The 15,909-nt window shown below is 35.1% G+C and overlaps 1 protein-coding gene across 1 annotated transcript; it reads left to right on the top strand.

Moving 5' to 3' along the window:
* Positions 1 to 175: 175 nt before the first annotated feature.
* wech (tripartite motif containing 71 protein wech) lies at positions 176 to 15,388 on the top strand. The gene is made up of 2 exons (XM_073086254.1): positions 176 to 509; positions 8,161 to 15,388. Exon 2 carries the CDS (start codon positions 8,188 to 8,190, stop codon positions 10,546 to 10,548), a length of 2,361 nt encoding a protein of 786 aa, XP_072942355.1. The 5' UTR covers positions 176 to 509; positions 8,161 to 8,187; the 3' UTR covers positions 10,549 to 15,388.
* The last annotated feature ends 521 nt before the right edge of the window (positions 15,389 to 15,909 follow it).

The following is a 15,909-nucleotide window of genomic DNA, read 5'->3' as shown; positions in this document are numbered from 1 at the left end:
TTCTGTAAGCGAATTGTTTTTTATTAATTTACTTAAAGAATAACCACGAATAATTAATTTCTGGAATATGTTTAATTTTGTTGCAAAAATATTTATCCAAACAACATTTTTAATCTGTACGGTTGACAAAGTGACATAGAGAAAAATCTTTATTTTTAAATCAATTGATCGTTCATTCACCGCTGTTGTTTTCGTGGTGTTTTATGATGATAATAAATAAATATACATTAATTGCGAAATAATATAAATAGTATCGTGCTGATGAGCAGTATTTGTAACTAGTGCAATAAAATTGTAAAAGTCCATCTGAGACTCTAAAATTGAACATCATTAGGAGATATAATTGTGTGCAATCTACCTGCATTGTCGGGCATATTTTCATTAAATAAAGTTATAACGCCGAGGCGTTTATGATTTACGTTTTAAATGGACTAAAGCTTAGCGAACACATTGTGATGCGTAGTAGCTTATACTGATATCGGTCGTGGAAGGACTTCGGTATATTTTCGGTATGTATATAAGTAGTTATTTGATAATTATAAGGAGTTATGAATCAGTGCCTCTCTTATTCAGTATCTGAATGTAATGACGACAATACGGGAAGACCCAGCAAAATCTTTGTTATCGATTCGGAAAGTGGTAATATCCTTGAGAAACATCACTTTCTTCCATTGTTAGGCATACATTAATTTTTACCTACCTACGTATTTTGCCGTATAATTTGGCTGTATTTAAACTAACTACCCTAATTTTAAGTTCTAGTCTATATAATTACACTTATCTTGTAGAATATATATTAGGTTTTATTGTTACATACTCAGTAATATAAAGTCTGCCTTTAATAACAATACAATCACTATTCTCTTTTCTTGAAACAACATGACTTAATCCTGTTAAAATTTAAATATAAATATAACATGAAATAATTCATTACATGTGTGAAGGTATGACATTGTCCTGTCCCAGACATACTGTTTGTTCATGACTCAAGAAGAACAGTTATTCTTTTTGACCAAAAAATCCATTTATTGGTATTGCACCACATATTTTTATGCTCTTATCAATTTGATCTTGCTACTTAAAAAAATTGAAGGTAGTTGGTAGTATTGAGTATGCTTAGACCACTGAAACATTGATGGGACAACTATTTTTACAACAATATATTTATTTACATGCACATGTGTGTGTGACTGTGGTAAGTGATATGGTATATGTGGTTTTAGGTAAACTATAATAATATAAGCATTATTTTTAATTAAATATGAAAAAATATTATTGCCCATGCACAGTAGATTTTACACAAAGACATATTGATCTAATAAAGATATCAATATGAATAATTCAGGTATCTATCCAGTTAAGAATCTTACACAGATATCTGTCAGTGGTAAGGCAATGATTATGTATGTAGTATGTACCTGCATACAAGTCTACAAATAAATAAGGCATATACATAATTTTCTGGAAATTGTTTCATTGAATGAAACAAGACAATGAAAACAGCATCAGACCAATTTTTCCACTGTTCATCTTGTCTTCTATTGCTACCAGTTGAAACTAGGGCTATAAATATGCTTGACTAGACATGCTTTTATAAGTATATACCCCCTGAGACTTTAAAAGAAATGTATCAAATATTTTTTCCCAACTATTTTAAAGGATATTTACAAGTCTATTATTATGTGTAAAATGAGATCCTTCGAAGTTGTGTTGCTGGTAGGCAGTCCCCGATGAGGCCTTCCTCTAGCTAGGACACTGTCTTCTACCTATAATTCTTGTAATATACATGGGACTTAAGAATACTTACCTAATAATTTTCATATTGGTCTTTTTATTTGTGGGCTTACTATTAAATTATATTAATGTGTCTTTTGAGTATAAATACATTTGAAGGATTTGCTTAAAGTTTCAAAATTGCTATCAGCTGTTTATTTGTAAAAGACCAAACCATGAAAACCTTTGTATCAAATTTGAATTATGGGCTAATATTAAAAATGTTTGAATTGATAATGAATATTACCCAGCCTTAACTAGTAAACCGTATAGGTAGTAAAAAAAATAGGCGACCATTGGTAATACTAAGAACTTATCGGTAAAAATTAATGTATAGTTAATTTGGTGAAGCCTCTACTGTTAGATAAATAACTCTTCACAATAAATAATTTAAAAAAATTATATATTTTTTTTTTGGGAGAACTATTTAAACTTACAAAAATTCTAGGTACAATTCAAAATCACCTTCTGTAGTCAGTCAAAGATCAAAAAAGCTAATTACTATGTTGATGAGTTTAATGAACTCTACAATTATTCATGTGTATGTCAGCAACTGCACATTAACAGAAAAAAAAAACAAATATATATTTATAAGTAATAAGAATAATTTTACTTAAAAAAATATGACGCAACACTATTGTACCCTCAGTACATACAATATAAGTTAGTCTAGACTAGATGGAAAATTCTGAGATAATATTCACATAATTTAACATGCTATTTTCTATACCATGTAGAGAATTCCCATATGTTATCAATCCAGGCAAATTAATTAATCATTGGACAATACTTATAATTGTATATGAAAGGAGTGATATTCATTTTGATGTCCATTCCTGAGGTTTAAGTGTGAAAATAAGGCATGGATTTTTCCATGGAAAACTTAATTTTTATTAATCTCTTTAATGAAGAAACCTGATTTACTAATTTTCAAAAATGTATGTGAAATCTTTCATCTACATTATTTATCTACATTACTATTACTTATACTTCACTAGTGTGGTGAACTTTTGCCATAACCTTCCTTATTCTAGTAATGAACATAAGCTTCACCACAAAACAGTGATGACTTGAAGAGAGAGGTTAATAAGACATTTGCTTTTGTCAATTAGCATTTAGAATTTGTTAATAAGTGACAATCACAACAATAAATCTACAGATGGTATTTTTTTTATTGCTTTATACATTCTGAAAGGTTATTTTGGCTTGTATTTTAAGAAATTTTGTACTGGTTAGTTTCAATTATGATTCGACTACCCCAGAAGATTAGGTTAGCTATGAAGCCTTGTACTAGTAATCTCAGATACTTACGTCATTCCAAATATGTAACTAATAATTACAAGTATAAAATGTCTTGAGCTAAATTATCTAAGCGCTATGGAGAAGTCCGAATTCTAGAAGCTCGTGTTTCGACTCCGGTGGTATCACCGCCACTCCTATTTTTGCCTAATAACAGCAGTGTTAAACACTGCTGCTGTTTTGAAGGGAGTTGTTAGTGAGATAGACGTAACTAATTTGACCTCAGAAGTAGAAACACATGTAGCCGACCTCAGGGACCTCAGGGACTTGGAACTGTACCTGGGGTTGATTATAAATATCCATGGGCGGCAGTTAATACTTACAATAAGATTGACAACGATGTTCATTTTGTACTTCGACAATATATACAAAAAACCTCAGATTTGCAATGGTATTGTGTACTGTGAAATGACATTCCAAAAATCGGTATGCTACTAATACTAATAATACTAACATATGCTAATAATACTAACATCTAAGATCTAAAAGACGCTTTAGAATACAGTCATTAATTAGATCGACATTGGTTGCCGTAATGTAGTCGTAAAATTCTTAGAACTGGCCCTTTCGTCACAAAAAATCATGGAAAGGAATAAATACTTATTGTTGCCAAAACACTTAAAGGAGATTTATTGAAGCCTGATCCCTCGGGATTTGAAGGGAGGGTTACATTTTCTTTATGTAGCAACGATGTAGTGGGTGGATCGATTCGGCTCTAACCGTCTACATATTAATAACCGAACTTTATATTTTTATGACTTCATTATCATGAGTCAAGTGAACTCAAGTCCGTAATTAAATTTTAGAAGGGATTATTAAAAGGTTTCTTAATATTTTCAAATCTTCTTAATGTTGCAATGTTGTCATCATTATCTTAAATCCATTATTGTCTCTGTTGGGCACAAGTCTTCTTTCAGAATGAGAAGGATTACGCTATAGTCCACTACGCTGGCCAAGTGCGAATTGGCAGACTTCTTAAATTCGAAACTTTAAGATCTTTCAAGTATGCGGGTTTCCTTACGATGTTTTCGTTCGCCGTTTAAAGCAAATAATAATTTCTAATCCGCACTTAAATATCAGAGATATTATTATGTGCCTAGGATTCGAACCTCGGTCACCTCGACTGAGTTATAATTGCTTACAAATTATTATATTTCAAAATAATGACATCAAAAAATCACATTGGAATATTACAGACAATTGGAATATTGTAAACAAAATTGGAAACTCCGTATCTTCGCAATAATAAAAGGAATCTTCCAAACTGCTGCTATCAGTTTGCTCTCCATCTACATATCTATATATATCTGTCCATTTCGTTGTTCAATTTCTCTCTCCGTTATTGTAATCTGTAGCGAGTAAACCAAGGGGTCTTGCCCTAGCGCTCACTCCGCATGCGCAGTGAACCTCGCTCGGTCCCCTCAAAATACCGCCGTAATTATTTTCACATAAATACCAATACGAGTAATCGGAACTTACTTATATTGCTCTCGTTTATTCCAACAATACCTCAATTCAGTTAAAAATAACAGTTCAGGTGAATTCATGAGAATTTTACTATTCTCCTCGTATTCTAAGTGTGAACTTTTGAAAATGTGCGGAGGGAATAAGCTAAGCCGGGATACAGAATAGGATTTAGGGTGAGTTTACAAGGATAGTGCCCTTTTCATTTTTAAACTATCCAGCCAAATTATTGTACCGAAATCTGTATAGCATCTACTCAATGAAATAGATGTAGTGTGTAATATTCCTTAAGAAAAGCTTCAAAATATTAAAAGGATACAATGTTTGCCTCCGCTTTTTACCTGCTAAATCTACATTATTCAAAAATGTACGAGCATTTCAAAACAAGTGTATTATTTTTATGTAAATTTGTTTTCGAAAGGTCGTCGTATTTTTTCTTGGCTTCCTTTTTTATCCATTGTAAGAAGTTTCTGCGTTAACTGTAAAGTTTTTGAGAGCCAAATTTCGGAGACAAAAGCAATTTTACTTTTTGTTGTGTAAAAGTTTCATTGACTTAGTAACCGTAAGGTTTCAGGTCAAACGTGATAGGCGTATCGCAAGGAGCAGTGGTTGGTTGGCCACCTGACTTAGTGGCTGACAAAACGTGAGTTAGAAACTTCGATTTAGAACATAATTTTTTTGATATGAATTTATAAATCATAAGTAAATATAATCTTAAATACAGAGTTTGGTTATAAGTTTCATTTATGGAGAGGGATGAATACTTTTTGTGTTACTGGATTTTTAATGATTTTCTATTTTGAAAATAACTTTAAATTGATCCAACGTAAACCTTAAAATTATTACGAAAATAATTAATATCGATCTGCCGGAAGACGTAATGCACGCATACAAACACTTCACATACCATGTTTTGGTAATAATTTCGCATATATGTACAATTATTGCCCGAGCAGATGTTTTTCAATTCAATGGCGGTTCGTACAACATGATTTTCAGGTATTTATTTATTGTATTCCAGTATCCACATAATCTTGAATATCATTGCTTACATAAAGATTCCGTTTGTTTTTAATATTTATGACCCGATAACTGATAAAGTCCATAACACGGCGAGAAGGTTAACAACATAAGCAGTTCTATCGATGATAAATGAAATTATACCTTTGTTGTTTTGATCAAGAATTTCTTTTTCTATCTTTTTATTCTATAACTCAATGGGGCTTACGTCATTCCGTACTGTTGTTTCAATTCGCTTTAGATCTTTGCGTTTTCGCCGTATTCCTGAATGATCATCTACTCTTTAGTTTACTAACAGCGGTCGTCTAAGGAATTCCAATAGAGATACTATAGTCATTCAAACTCCGAACAGTAATGATCGGAACAAATTTCGTAGTAAGCATTATCTTCCGTCTTGTGGCATCCTGACTCGTAACTTAGCGTTGCAGGGTGCGAATCGAATCGGGTCGACGAATCCTTTGTTTCTTGGTGGCGCAGAAAAAATGGGTCTTAGGATTATTTGCCGATAATGTACAATGCAGTTACTACCTGCTCGATGCATCGTACCGTTCTTTGTGAAGGAACAGGTAATATTTCATAGTCAATGAACAATGTGACTTATTTTGGGAACTTTCTAAATTTCACTAGCCCCGTTCCTGGCAGATGTCCAAGTTTTGAATGAATATTTTTGGCATCCTGTTTCTTTGTCTTGTACAATGTTTTCATAATTTCAACTAATTGAATTGAAAATATTTAAATTAAATGAACAATGCCATGTTTTGTTTAGGACTTTGCAGATTTCTTTGTATGTTTTTTTAAATTTATGAGGTAAATCTTTTAGTTGCGATTCATTAATTTTATCTCGTAGTCATTTATGCTTTAATTTACAATTTGTTTCAATTTTTTTTTTGAAAATTCGTGTAGATGTCGTCAGTTTTATCAAAAAAGCTTGGCACGCGACTATCTATTTATATATGAATAACTCTTAGCGGTGGTTCTATCCGTGGCATCGCCCTCTGGGATGTAGCTAAGGGCAGCTAGGGAAGCATCGATTTTTGGCACCCTCCTGAACTGAACGCTGGGTACGACCGGCGGGGGCGCGGCAAGATGGCCGCCCGGGTCCCGGACCTGCCTCACGCGCACTTACCGCGCAAGGTCACGAACGACATGTGCTACCAACGCGCCACGCAGCCCGAAATACAGAATCTCGATAACTAGAAACGTCACGTCTCTCCGTCACGCCCGTTACAAACCCCATCATCCGTCCCTCTCCCCCAAACGCTCGTACACTACCAAATTATACCACTCAATACTGATTCTAACATCCCGGCTAGGGTTGCCTGATGTTTAGGAATTTCTCGATAAAATTGCAGTTGCGATATTTTATTGAATGACAATGCACGAAGCCGCGGTGCATGCGAATGCCACATGCCTATACTTGCGCCGTAATTTATGTAAATACTGGTCAAAAAAGTCAACGTGGTATTTTCGAAGCAGGCTTAGAAATGTCAACCAATGTCACGTTCGTAATGTATAATTTTACCCATTTATACCCTTCGAACGACTTTTGTACAAAGAATCAATATTTATTATAAAATACTTATCAACGCTGTAGATTTAAAATTAGAATTGTATGAAATGTATGTCATACGCTAAAAATGTACTCGACACAAAATAGATCGTCACCGCCAACCCTAATCATAGCGAACCTCCTTTATCTAAATTATGGAAAATTTTGGAATGCGACGCAGGGGCTTCTTTCTCCCACTCACTTTCGTTTGTATCGCTCCATCTCGCTCTGCGATCACTACCTACAATCACAAGGGGTAGTGGTAGGGAGCGCACAAAAGTTTTTGGGATAGATTTTTTTCGCAAACTGCACCACATGAAAACGGGCCGATGGGGCAGTGCACCCGTGAACGAGGCAGGGGCACCCGACTTGTAGTTCCTCCAATTGTTTATATTGTTACGTGTGTTACTACCCGGAGCAAGCCAGTGATAAAATCGTTTAGGCGGATAACAAAATGTTTAGTTTTATTTGATTGTTTGTGTTTTAATGTAAGTAATGTTACGTAAATTGCGGATTGTTCATAGTTATTGTTGTTGATTTATAAAGGAATGTGTTGGTATATTTTATTGCATATTTTTATATTTAGTTCGGTTATTACTTACTTTCAAATGTAGACGAGTAACTAAAACATAATAAAAAATGATTAGATCATTTAGAAAAAAAAATATTCAAAATATAATTAAAATAAATATATAACTAACAATACAAACAATACAATAATATATTTGCAGAAAAAAGTGTATCTGTTATAAATAGAAATGCAGATTTTCTGAAAACATATTTTGCTGCGAAATACTTGCTGATAAATTATTTTTTTGCAAACAATGTGACCGCATTGTTCCATATACTTTTGTTAAATTTAATTATAATTATATCATCAATAATTTACGAAGCTTTCTGTTATTAATAAAATATTTTTAACAAATAATGTTTGATCAAAGTTTATATTTACCTATTGGTCTATTTTATGGATTTTGTTTACGTTCAAGTTTTAGAAATTACTTCTGCCATGCAAACTTTAGTAATGTGCTAACACAAAATTTCATTTGTTACAGATCTAATGACTTGAACTGTGCGTCATAATGACGTCTTTCGCTAACATGACGCAGTCGTTAGCTGCGAGCCTGCCGGCCACGTCGTCGTCGAGCACGACGTCCAACCATGTCTCCAACGAGCAAGAGGACCCGCTAGGAATGTCTCATATCATCTGCAATCTCCTGGAGAGCATGAATAAGCCGTCAGGCATGCAATCAGCTACGACGACGTCGTCGTCTACAGTGTCGTCTCCGTACGATATCTGGGCTCTCCCGTCGTGCAGCTCAATCCAGAATCCCATCGGACCCGTCGGTCGTGAGTACAACGCTCTTACTAACAACAATCATCCAAATCACTCCAAGGAAGAAAACTCAACTGGGTCCCCCGGGACATCCTCCTCGGTTTCTATCTCTTGCTTCCGGTGCGAGGAACGTACGCCTACGATGCGTTGCCTCGAATGCAATGATCTATTTTGCCACGAGTGTTGCCACAAAGTTACTTCCGATTGCCAATTACGGGAGCATACTTTGTTACCCATACATCAGATCTCACCGATAGGCGTAAGACCTAACTCTGTCAATAATGAAAAAGAAGTGAACATGTACTGTGAACTTCACGGCGATCCAGTAAGATTTTACTGCGAACAATGCGCCGCTGTGATTTGCGTCGAATGTACGCTTTGGGCTCATAAGGATCACTGCTACGCACCAATAAAAGGTGCGCTCGACGTGTGTCGCGTTAATGTATTCAGAGCGATTGAAGACACTAAAACCGGAACGAAAGCGATCAAAACAGCTATTGATCGCGCTGTCGCAATGACTAAAGCTTATGAAAAAGAAACAGCTGAGGCTAGTTTAAAAATTAGAAAGGCTATGCGTTGTTATGCTCAGGCCATTGAAGATCGCGAAAAGTACCTATTAGATAAAGTGGAGAAGATGCGTCAAGCTAAAATGAGTCAACTGACCGATCATATGAATACCCTGCGTGGAATCTTAGCCGGATTGGCACATACCAATGAAACTTTGGTAAGGAGCATGGACTCCGAAGGTCTCGACTTGTTCGTTGTAAAACAAAAAGGAAGAGCTCAAGTTGATTATTTCTCTAACATGTATAAGAACATGCATATTTCTGAGGACAGAATTTTGTTTATTCCACCAAATTACGATCTAGTCGATCAGATCAAAAGACAGTGCGATGTCCAGTCCGCTCCAGTAAGTGCCATGCACACTATGAGTTCTTCGCCGGTGTCTCTATCGTCGCGTCAGTCGCTGCTGCAGTCTCTGCAATCAGTCCAGAACTACCAACCTTTAAATTATCCCTTGTCTCTGACGAGCAGTCTTAGATCTTTGCCAGATTACAGCAACAGCCATTCAAGATCCACAAGCTACTACGATCATAGTATTACATCGAGCATTTCAAGCATCACCTTGGATCCGACTAACACCCGTGGTGTCGGACAAGCTATTCCTGGATATTGGATGGCAGTAACGGTAAGACCGACTCGGAGCCCAGTTCCTGGAGTTCCCATGTTTTCATTCGGCCGAGAAGGCCAGGACGAAGGACAAGTATCGAGACCCTGGGGCCTGTGTGTGGACAGAGAGGGCAATATCATCGTTGCGGACAGGAGAAACAACCGCATACAGTTATTTAACAGCCGCGGAGAGTTCAGAACCATGTTCGGTTCGAAGGGCACTGGGCCCGGTGAATTTGACTTACCAGCAGGTATTACGACAGATACGTATGGACGTATTATAGTTATCGATAAAGATAATCATCGAGTTCAGATATTTACATCAGCTGGAAACTTCATACTGAAGTTTGGATCTTTCGGCAAGGAGTGTGGCCAGTTTCAGTATCCGTGGGACGTGGCTGTTAACACCCTAGGAAACATCGTCGTGACTGACACGCGCAATCATCGCATTCAGCTATTCAGCAGCGATGGATCGTTCGTGACTAAGTTCGTTTTCGAGGGAGCTAACCCAGCCAAGATGCTTAAAGGCCCCACGACACCAAGAGGCGTATGCTTTACGATTTCCGGCAACATCATCGTGTCGGACTTCGAAAATCATCGATTATTGATGGTGGACCCTACTCTTACGAAAGTATTGCACTGCGTCGGCCGCGAGGGATCCGGCATCGGCGAGCTGAACCGCCCGTCCGGAATCGTGACCGATGACGATGGAAGGATTATTGTAGCAGACTCGAAGAACCACCGTGTGCTTGTATTTACTTCTGAGCTTCGTATACTGTGGGCCGTAGATCTCAAGAGCCCCGGACTAGACGATAAAGACCGCCCCAGCGACGTGGCGCTGACCCCCGAAGGATATCTAGTTGTACTGTTCGAGACGCTACCCGACACCGCTCGCGACATCTCTTCCCATGGCAAACAGTACATTAAGGTGTACTGAAAAATAATAGTACGGTATAATGACGCGGGCCTAAGGTCCGTTTTATTTTATTTTTGTTTTGTTTAAGTTGTGATTATTTTTTTAATGTGCCAATTTTATTATTAATGTTTGGAAAAATTCGAATCGAGCATAGCTTGTGCAGAGAATTGCAATTTGCTCGTGGTTTGTAAAGCATCAGGAGTGAATGGTGTTCTCTTTAAATTCTTTTTATGACTCTCTCGTTACCAATATATTTTGAATTCATTTCTGTATGAGACTAGTCTTTAAGGACCAAACAATGTTTGCAGTTCGTTAAACACATTCACAACGCCAGTTCTGTAACATATGTATATTCATCGATCTATATAGATTTAACACTAACTATAAAGTCACGTTCACAGTGCTACTTAATGGATTACGTACGATATCGTTACGTTGAATCTTGCGACTTGCGCATTGCATAAATATAAAGAATATAAATCTCGCAGATTATTATATGATAGAGGATCACATTGTGATTTAAAAGATGTTTTTATGTGAGATAATTTAAATTTAACTTGAAAAGTATTTTTCCAAAATGTTACTTACTTTTGCGTTCTTTAACTTGGTTAATTATTTGATTATCGCAGACGTTAATACGTATTCTTATAAGTTATTTTACATAATGATTTTGGTATATTTATATACTGCTTCTCGTTTAGTATATTAGTTCTTAGCTTTATGTATTGCTCGATTTCTAGACTTTCTCTTTTGTTTGCGACTTGAAGCGAGGGAAGGGATGAGGCATGAGATAAGAAATTAATGCAATAAACCTTTAAGACTGACTTTAGAAGACTGTCTTAAAGAAGCGTGGGCGTCGCGGGCGGGCGCGAGGGCGGGCGGGCGTAACGGTACAACTTACGCGATTAATTTAATGCAATTTTGACTACCAAAACATAGGTATTGTATCCTAAATTTCGATGAATTTATTGGTGATTGAGTGCATGCCCTATTTTTTTTTTGTCGCAACTCATATGTGACGCGTGATATTTTTATTTTGTGTGAAAGAGCTCCCTTTTATTTTGTAACCATAGTTATTTGATATAAAATCGACTGCTAATTTGACTTAAACATAGTACTGATTGGAATCCCAAATGTAGCATTTTAATTTTATTTAATCCAAAAATATTACCTTCTAATTAGGTATTACGTAATATGAAAACTACTTTTGTAATTAATTTCAGACGTAATAATGCGTCTGTTGTTTGGAATAGTTAATCTATAGATATTCTTCTACAATTTAATTTTAAATTAGTTTATAAGTGTGGTCGCGTACAGTCAAAACTTTCTGTTAGTTCAAATATTATAGCTAATTGTTCCCTGGGAAATCTATAAATAAAGGAAAAGAAATTCAATGAAAATATTCACAGAAAATTTCGACTCATAAATCTGTAAATTGAAGAACGCAAAATCATTCAAGTGTTTCCCCTTCGTTCATAGATTTCTCTGCACACCTTAGGTAATATACCTTAGGCATAGTTTAACATATTTAAAATTATTATAATGACGTAATGGCCATCTATGAAATATTCAAACTTGGGGTCTAAAAGATCCTCTTATAGTAAATAGCTTGTTTTTTGTAACGCATATATAATTATATATATCGCAATTTATAATTTGCAAATAGAGGCAATAGCGCTAGATTATTTATTTTTTGCTCTAAATCTATACAAATGTGTACGTACTCAAAAATGTTATGTATATTTCATGGATGACACTACTTATATATAGGCTGAAAGTATATATTCATTTTTTTTTCTTTTAAAAGAGCAAAAAAATCAAGTCCACTGCCAGTAGACGAATATCGACCCAGTTGCCGCTAACAAAATTACTGTTGAAAAGAAAAAAATCGGATGTACATTCTCAGCCTTAAACACTGTGTTCAGTTAAGTATGTGTTCATAATTTAAATATAGATTGTAGTGACGTTTCCGAATCGATCGATTCGAATGATACGGTCTATTCGAACCAACGCAGATTTTGTGTGACACTAATATTGGATGGCTATGTCTCGCTTACTCTTAAGGGGAACGAGACTGCCGTTGCCGCGTCGTAAGCACTACGTCGCGTTGGTTTGAACAGCCCTTTAGGCTCAACTCTGACACAATGCGAACCACTTCAAGACCACAAAACAGTCGGGGGGAAAAAAAAAGTATGTATAGGTTATCATGATTACAAAGCAGCAAATGAATTACTGTTCTAATGTCGCACGCATTGAGTTCGCAATAATCGGTAAGTGGCGGGAACTGGTAGCGCGGCCATTTGTTCCCGCCGCCGATGTTCACATGCCCGTTTTATACAAAATGGCGACTGTTCTGTGGATCTGATCATGTTTGTTGTTCTCGTGTTTGCGTCGGGCCTTAGTAGCTAGTTAAATTTCGTGGTACACTCGCGTTGGAAATAACTTTGCTTATTAAATAGTTATGATCTCTAGGTTATCTTGTGTAATGTCAGTTCCCTAGTTTAGCGTAATTGAATATAGGTATCTCGGCTTGGTTCGGCCAGAGCTCATACACGGAGCAATAATCATCGTAACGCAGAGCTTTCAGATGCTTAATGCAAATATATTATTACTAATATCCAATATTTTATCGTTGTTTCAAACAAATTCTTGTTCTGTAAAAGTTAATGTATGCAGCAGTAGGTCTCTATCCCCGCGTAATCTTACTACTACTAATTTACTAAAGAATAGAGACCCACTTAAATAATCGTTTAAAAATAATAAAAAAAATATCGTAGAAATCTATAAATTCCATTAATCGTTACAGTGATATTCAAGTATTTAACCAGAATTTCTCCATATTGTAATAATTTAAAATTGCTCTGTAATTTAACGTACGTCTAGTGTAATATTTTTCACGTTTGTACTTAGGGTTAGAATAGATTAAGACTCTAAGAAGATAATATTTCGTTTACTAACATGTGTAAGTGGTGTTCTATAGTGTAAACACTAACCACTTCAAACAAAAATTTTCTGCGAGAGTGGATTTAAATTAGATGTAATCAATGGAACTGATTAAAATAATAGTCTGAGGTAATGTTTAAGCAACTGTGGCGTGAAAGCGAAAATTGTTGTTTGAAGTATGTATGAGTACAGTAACTCGCTTAGGCGCTGTATTATGTAGTTTTCAGCCTCGTCCGCACACTTTGTAAGCGCAAATATGTAGTTTCAGTAACAATGCACCTAGACAAATATAACTATTGCATCGAAAAATTATACTCAAAGTAAATATTCATAAGTAACTTTTCAAATATTAATCCTTGAAGTCCATAATAATCACCGTTATATTTTAGTATCTTCGATTTAAAGCAATATAATGTAAATTTATAATAAATGTAATCCGCATAGAGAGTTCTAATATGATATTTGTACCCGTATTTAATAGTGAAAATTTTTATCATAATATATTAGTGTTTTATGGGCGACAGTACTAGTGCAAATGATGTGTGTAGATAGAATATTGCGGGCGCGGCGGAAACAGTGCGGACTTGTCTTCAGTCAGTGTGCAGTGTTTTGCGTCTTCGGTCAATTAGAAATAGTAATGTGTATTTTTTTTATTTCATATCAGTACTAAGTGATGAAATGAACATTACTTACTTTTCGTTCAGTGCCATTTTTAAAAAGTATTATGTTATTTTTTTTAATGATGTGTTGCATGAAATGCATTTTTTTATTATTGAAAATTTTCAAAAGTATCTATCTTTTTTACGTGAATTACGACAGGTATTTTTATAGCGACGACGAATCTCAGATTTAATGAAAATTAAAAAAAAAATGAGTAGACGATCGTTTGTGATTCAGATAAGTGGATTTGCATAGCAAACTCCGATCATTTCAACCCAAATATTGTATTGACTAGTGCACTCTTAGAATGTTACCAGTCTGATAGCAGATGTAAGGTCCTCGATCTAATTAAGATTTCCTAATGTCAGTGTGGGTGACGCATTAATATTATGAGATAATTATAGTATTCATAACAGTAGGTAACGGCAGGTTTTCTCTGATTTCTCTGATTGAAATTTAAAGCCATTTCTAACATAGCTAACTGGTCGCGGACCTTAAACCTTGTAACGTTGCGTTTGTAGGTAGCTGGTTTCCGGCGCGGGGTAATATTTTTTTATGTAAAATATAGACCAGATATTATATGAAATTAAATTGCATGAAATAATGAATGAGGTTTTTACTATATTTTTTGTTTTACAAATTATATGTGTATACCTGTGACATTTTACGATATATACTTTTCACTGATTGTATGATTTATTATCTGAACTATATATAGAAATAAGTTATAAATTGTTTCAGTAAATAATGGCCAAAATGAAGGGTATTTGTACATATTTCTAGCTTACAAATATATAAAGAAGGAGCAAGAGATTAAAACAAATTCCTACATTTTGAATTGCAATATTTATTGAAACAATTTATACAAGTTCGTATGGTCTTTCCATCAAGCAGAATACCCGGAAAACTGTGTATCTATAAACGTGTCAATAACTCCACTGTAGGCGGCTATCTCATTACTTAATAACTCCGCATTTAGTTCTATATTATTCGATATTATGTATTTTTCTAAGTTTTATTCCGTTTTTTTAATAATTTTGTCGATACGCCAAAGTCTTAGATTGGTCACATGTAAAGAACTGAGGAAGTCCAAAGTACTATATCGAACAATGTAATTATTAAAGAAAGGAATAACAACAACAATAATCCAATTATGAACTGTCTGGAATAAGATCTATTTTATCACAATCCAGTTGTTAGATAAAGTTTAACGAATGAATATGAACCATCGCCCAAACCTATATAACAAAAAACGGCGAAGCTATTGTAGCTTGTGGCAACAATCCTTGTGGCAACAGCCAGAACAACACTGGGTTCAAGACACATAATATCCATAAATCAATTCGGCTGGATTTGTACTATTCTTTCCTAATTGCCAACGAACGCTCAATTGAATGAACTGAAATGCTGATTGAATTGTGGTAATCGGACAAAATCGTTTCATGTGTGACCAACCTAAGACCACCACTTTATAAAAGTGTTAAACCAAATCTCTCAGTACATTTATGTTCTTTTTGATGTAATCGCAAAGTCATGGCGAAACTTGATCGCGAGGTAAAGATGTGAGTTATGTGAAAGCTGCTAGGAGCTAGCAGTAAAATAGTGGTTTTGTGATAGGTACAATAAAATTGAGTACTAAATATTTGAAGGTGATTGTAATTTTGTACAAGTTTTTTGATGTTTGGATTAATTCAAACTGGATAATTGTAACGACATTTCACATATAGGATTGGCCGTTTGTAACCCACGCGGATCATTTTTTGATACGAATTTTGACAA

Source organism: Epargyreus clarus, unplaced genomic scaffold, assembly GCF_041222505.1.
Source record: "Epargyreus clarus isolate Ecla_fem2 unplaced genomic scaffold, WU_Ecla_fem_2.2 ptg000024l, whole genome shotgun sequence".
Taxonomy (NCBI): domain Eukaryota; kingdom Metazoa; phylum Arthropoda; class Insecta; order Lepidoptera; family Hesperiidae; genus Epargyreus; species Epargyreus clarus.
Note: the sequence above shows the minus strand (reverse complement) of the source record. Positions and strands in the feature narration are given on the sequence as shown.

What these genes read in the sequence shown, in the direction of transcription:
- wech (XM_073086254.1), top strand. Translation starts at nt 8,188, where the DNA reads ATGACGTCTTTCGCTAACATGACGCAGTCGTTAGCTGCGAGCCTGCCG.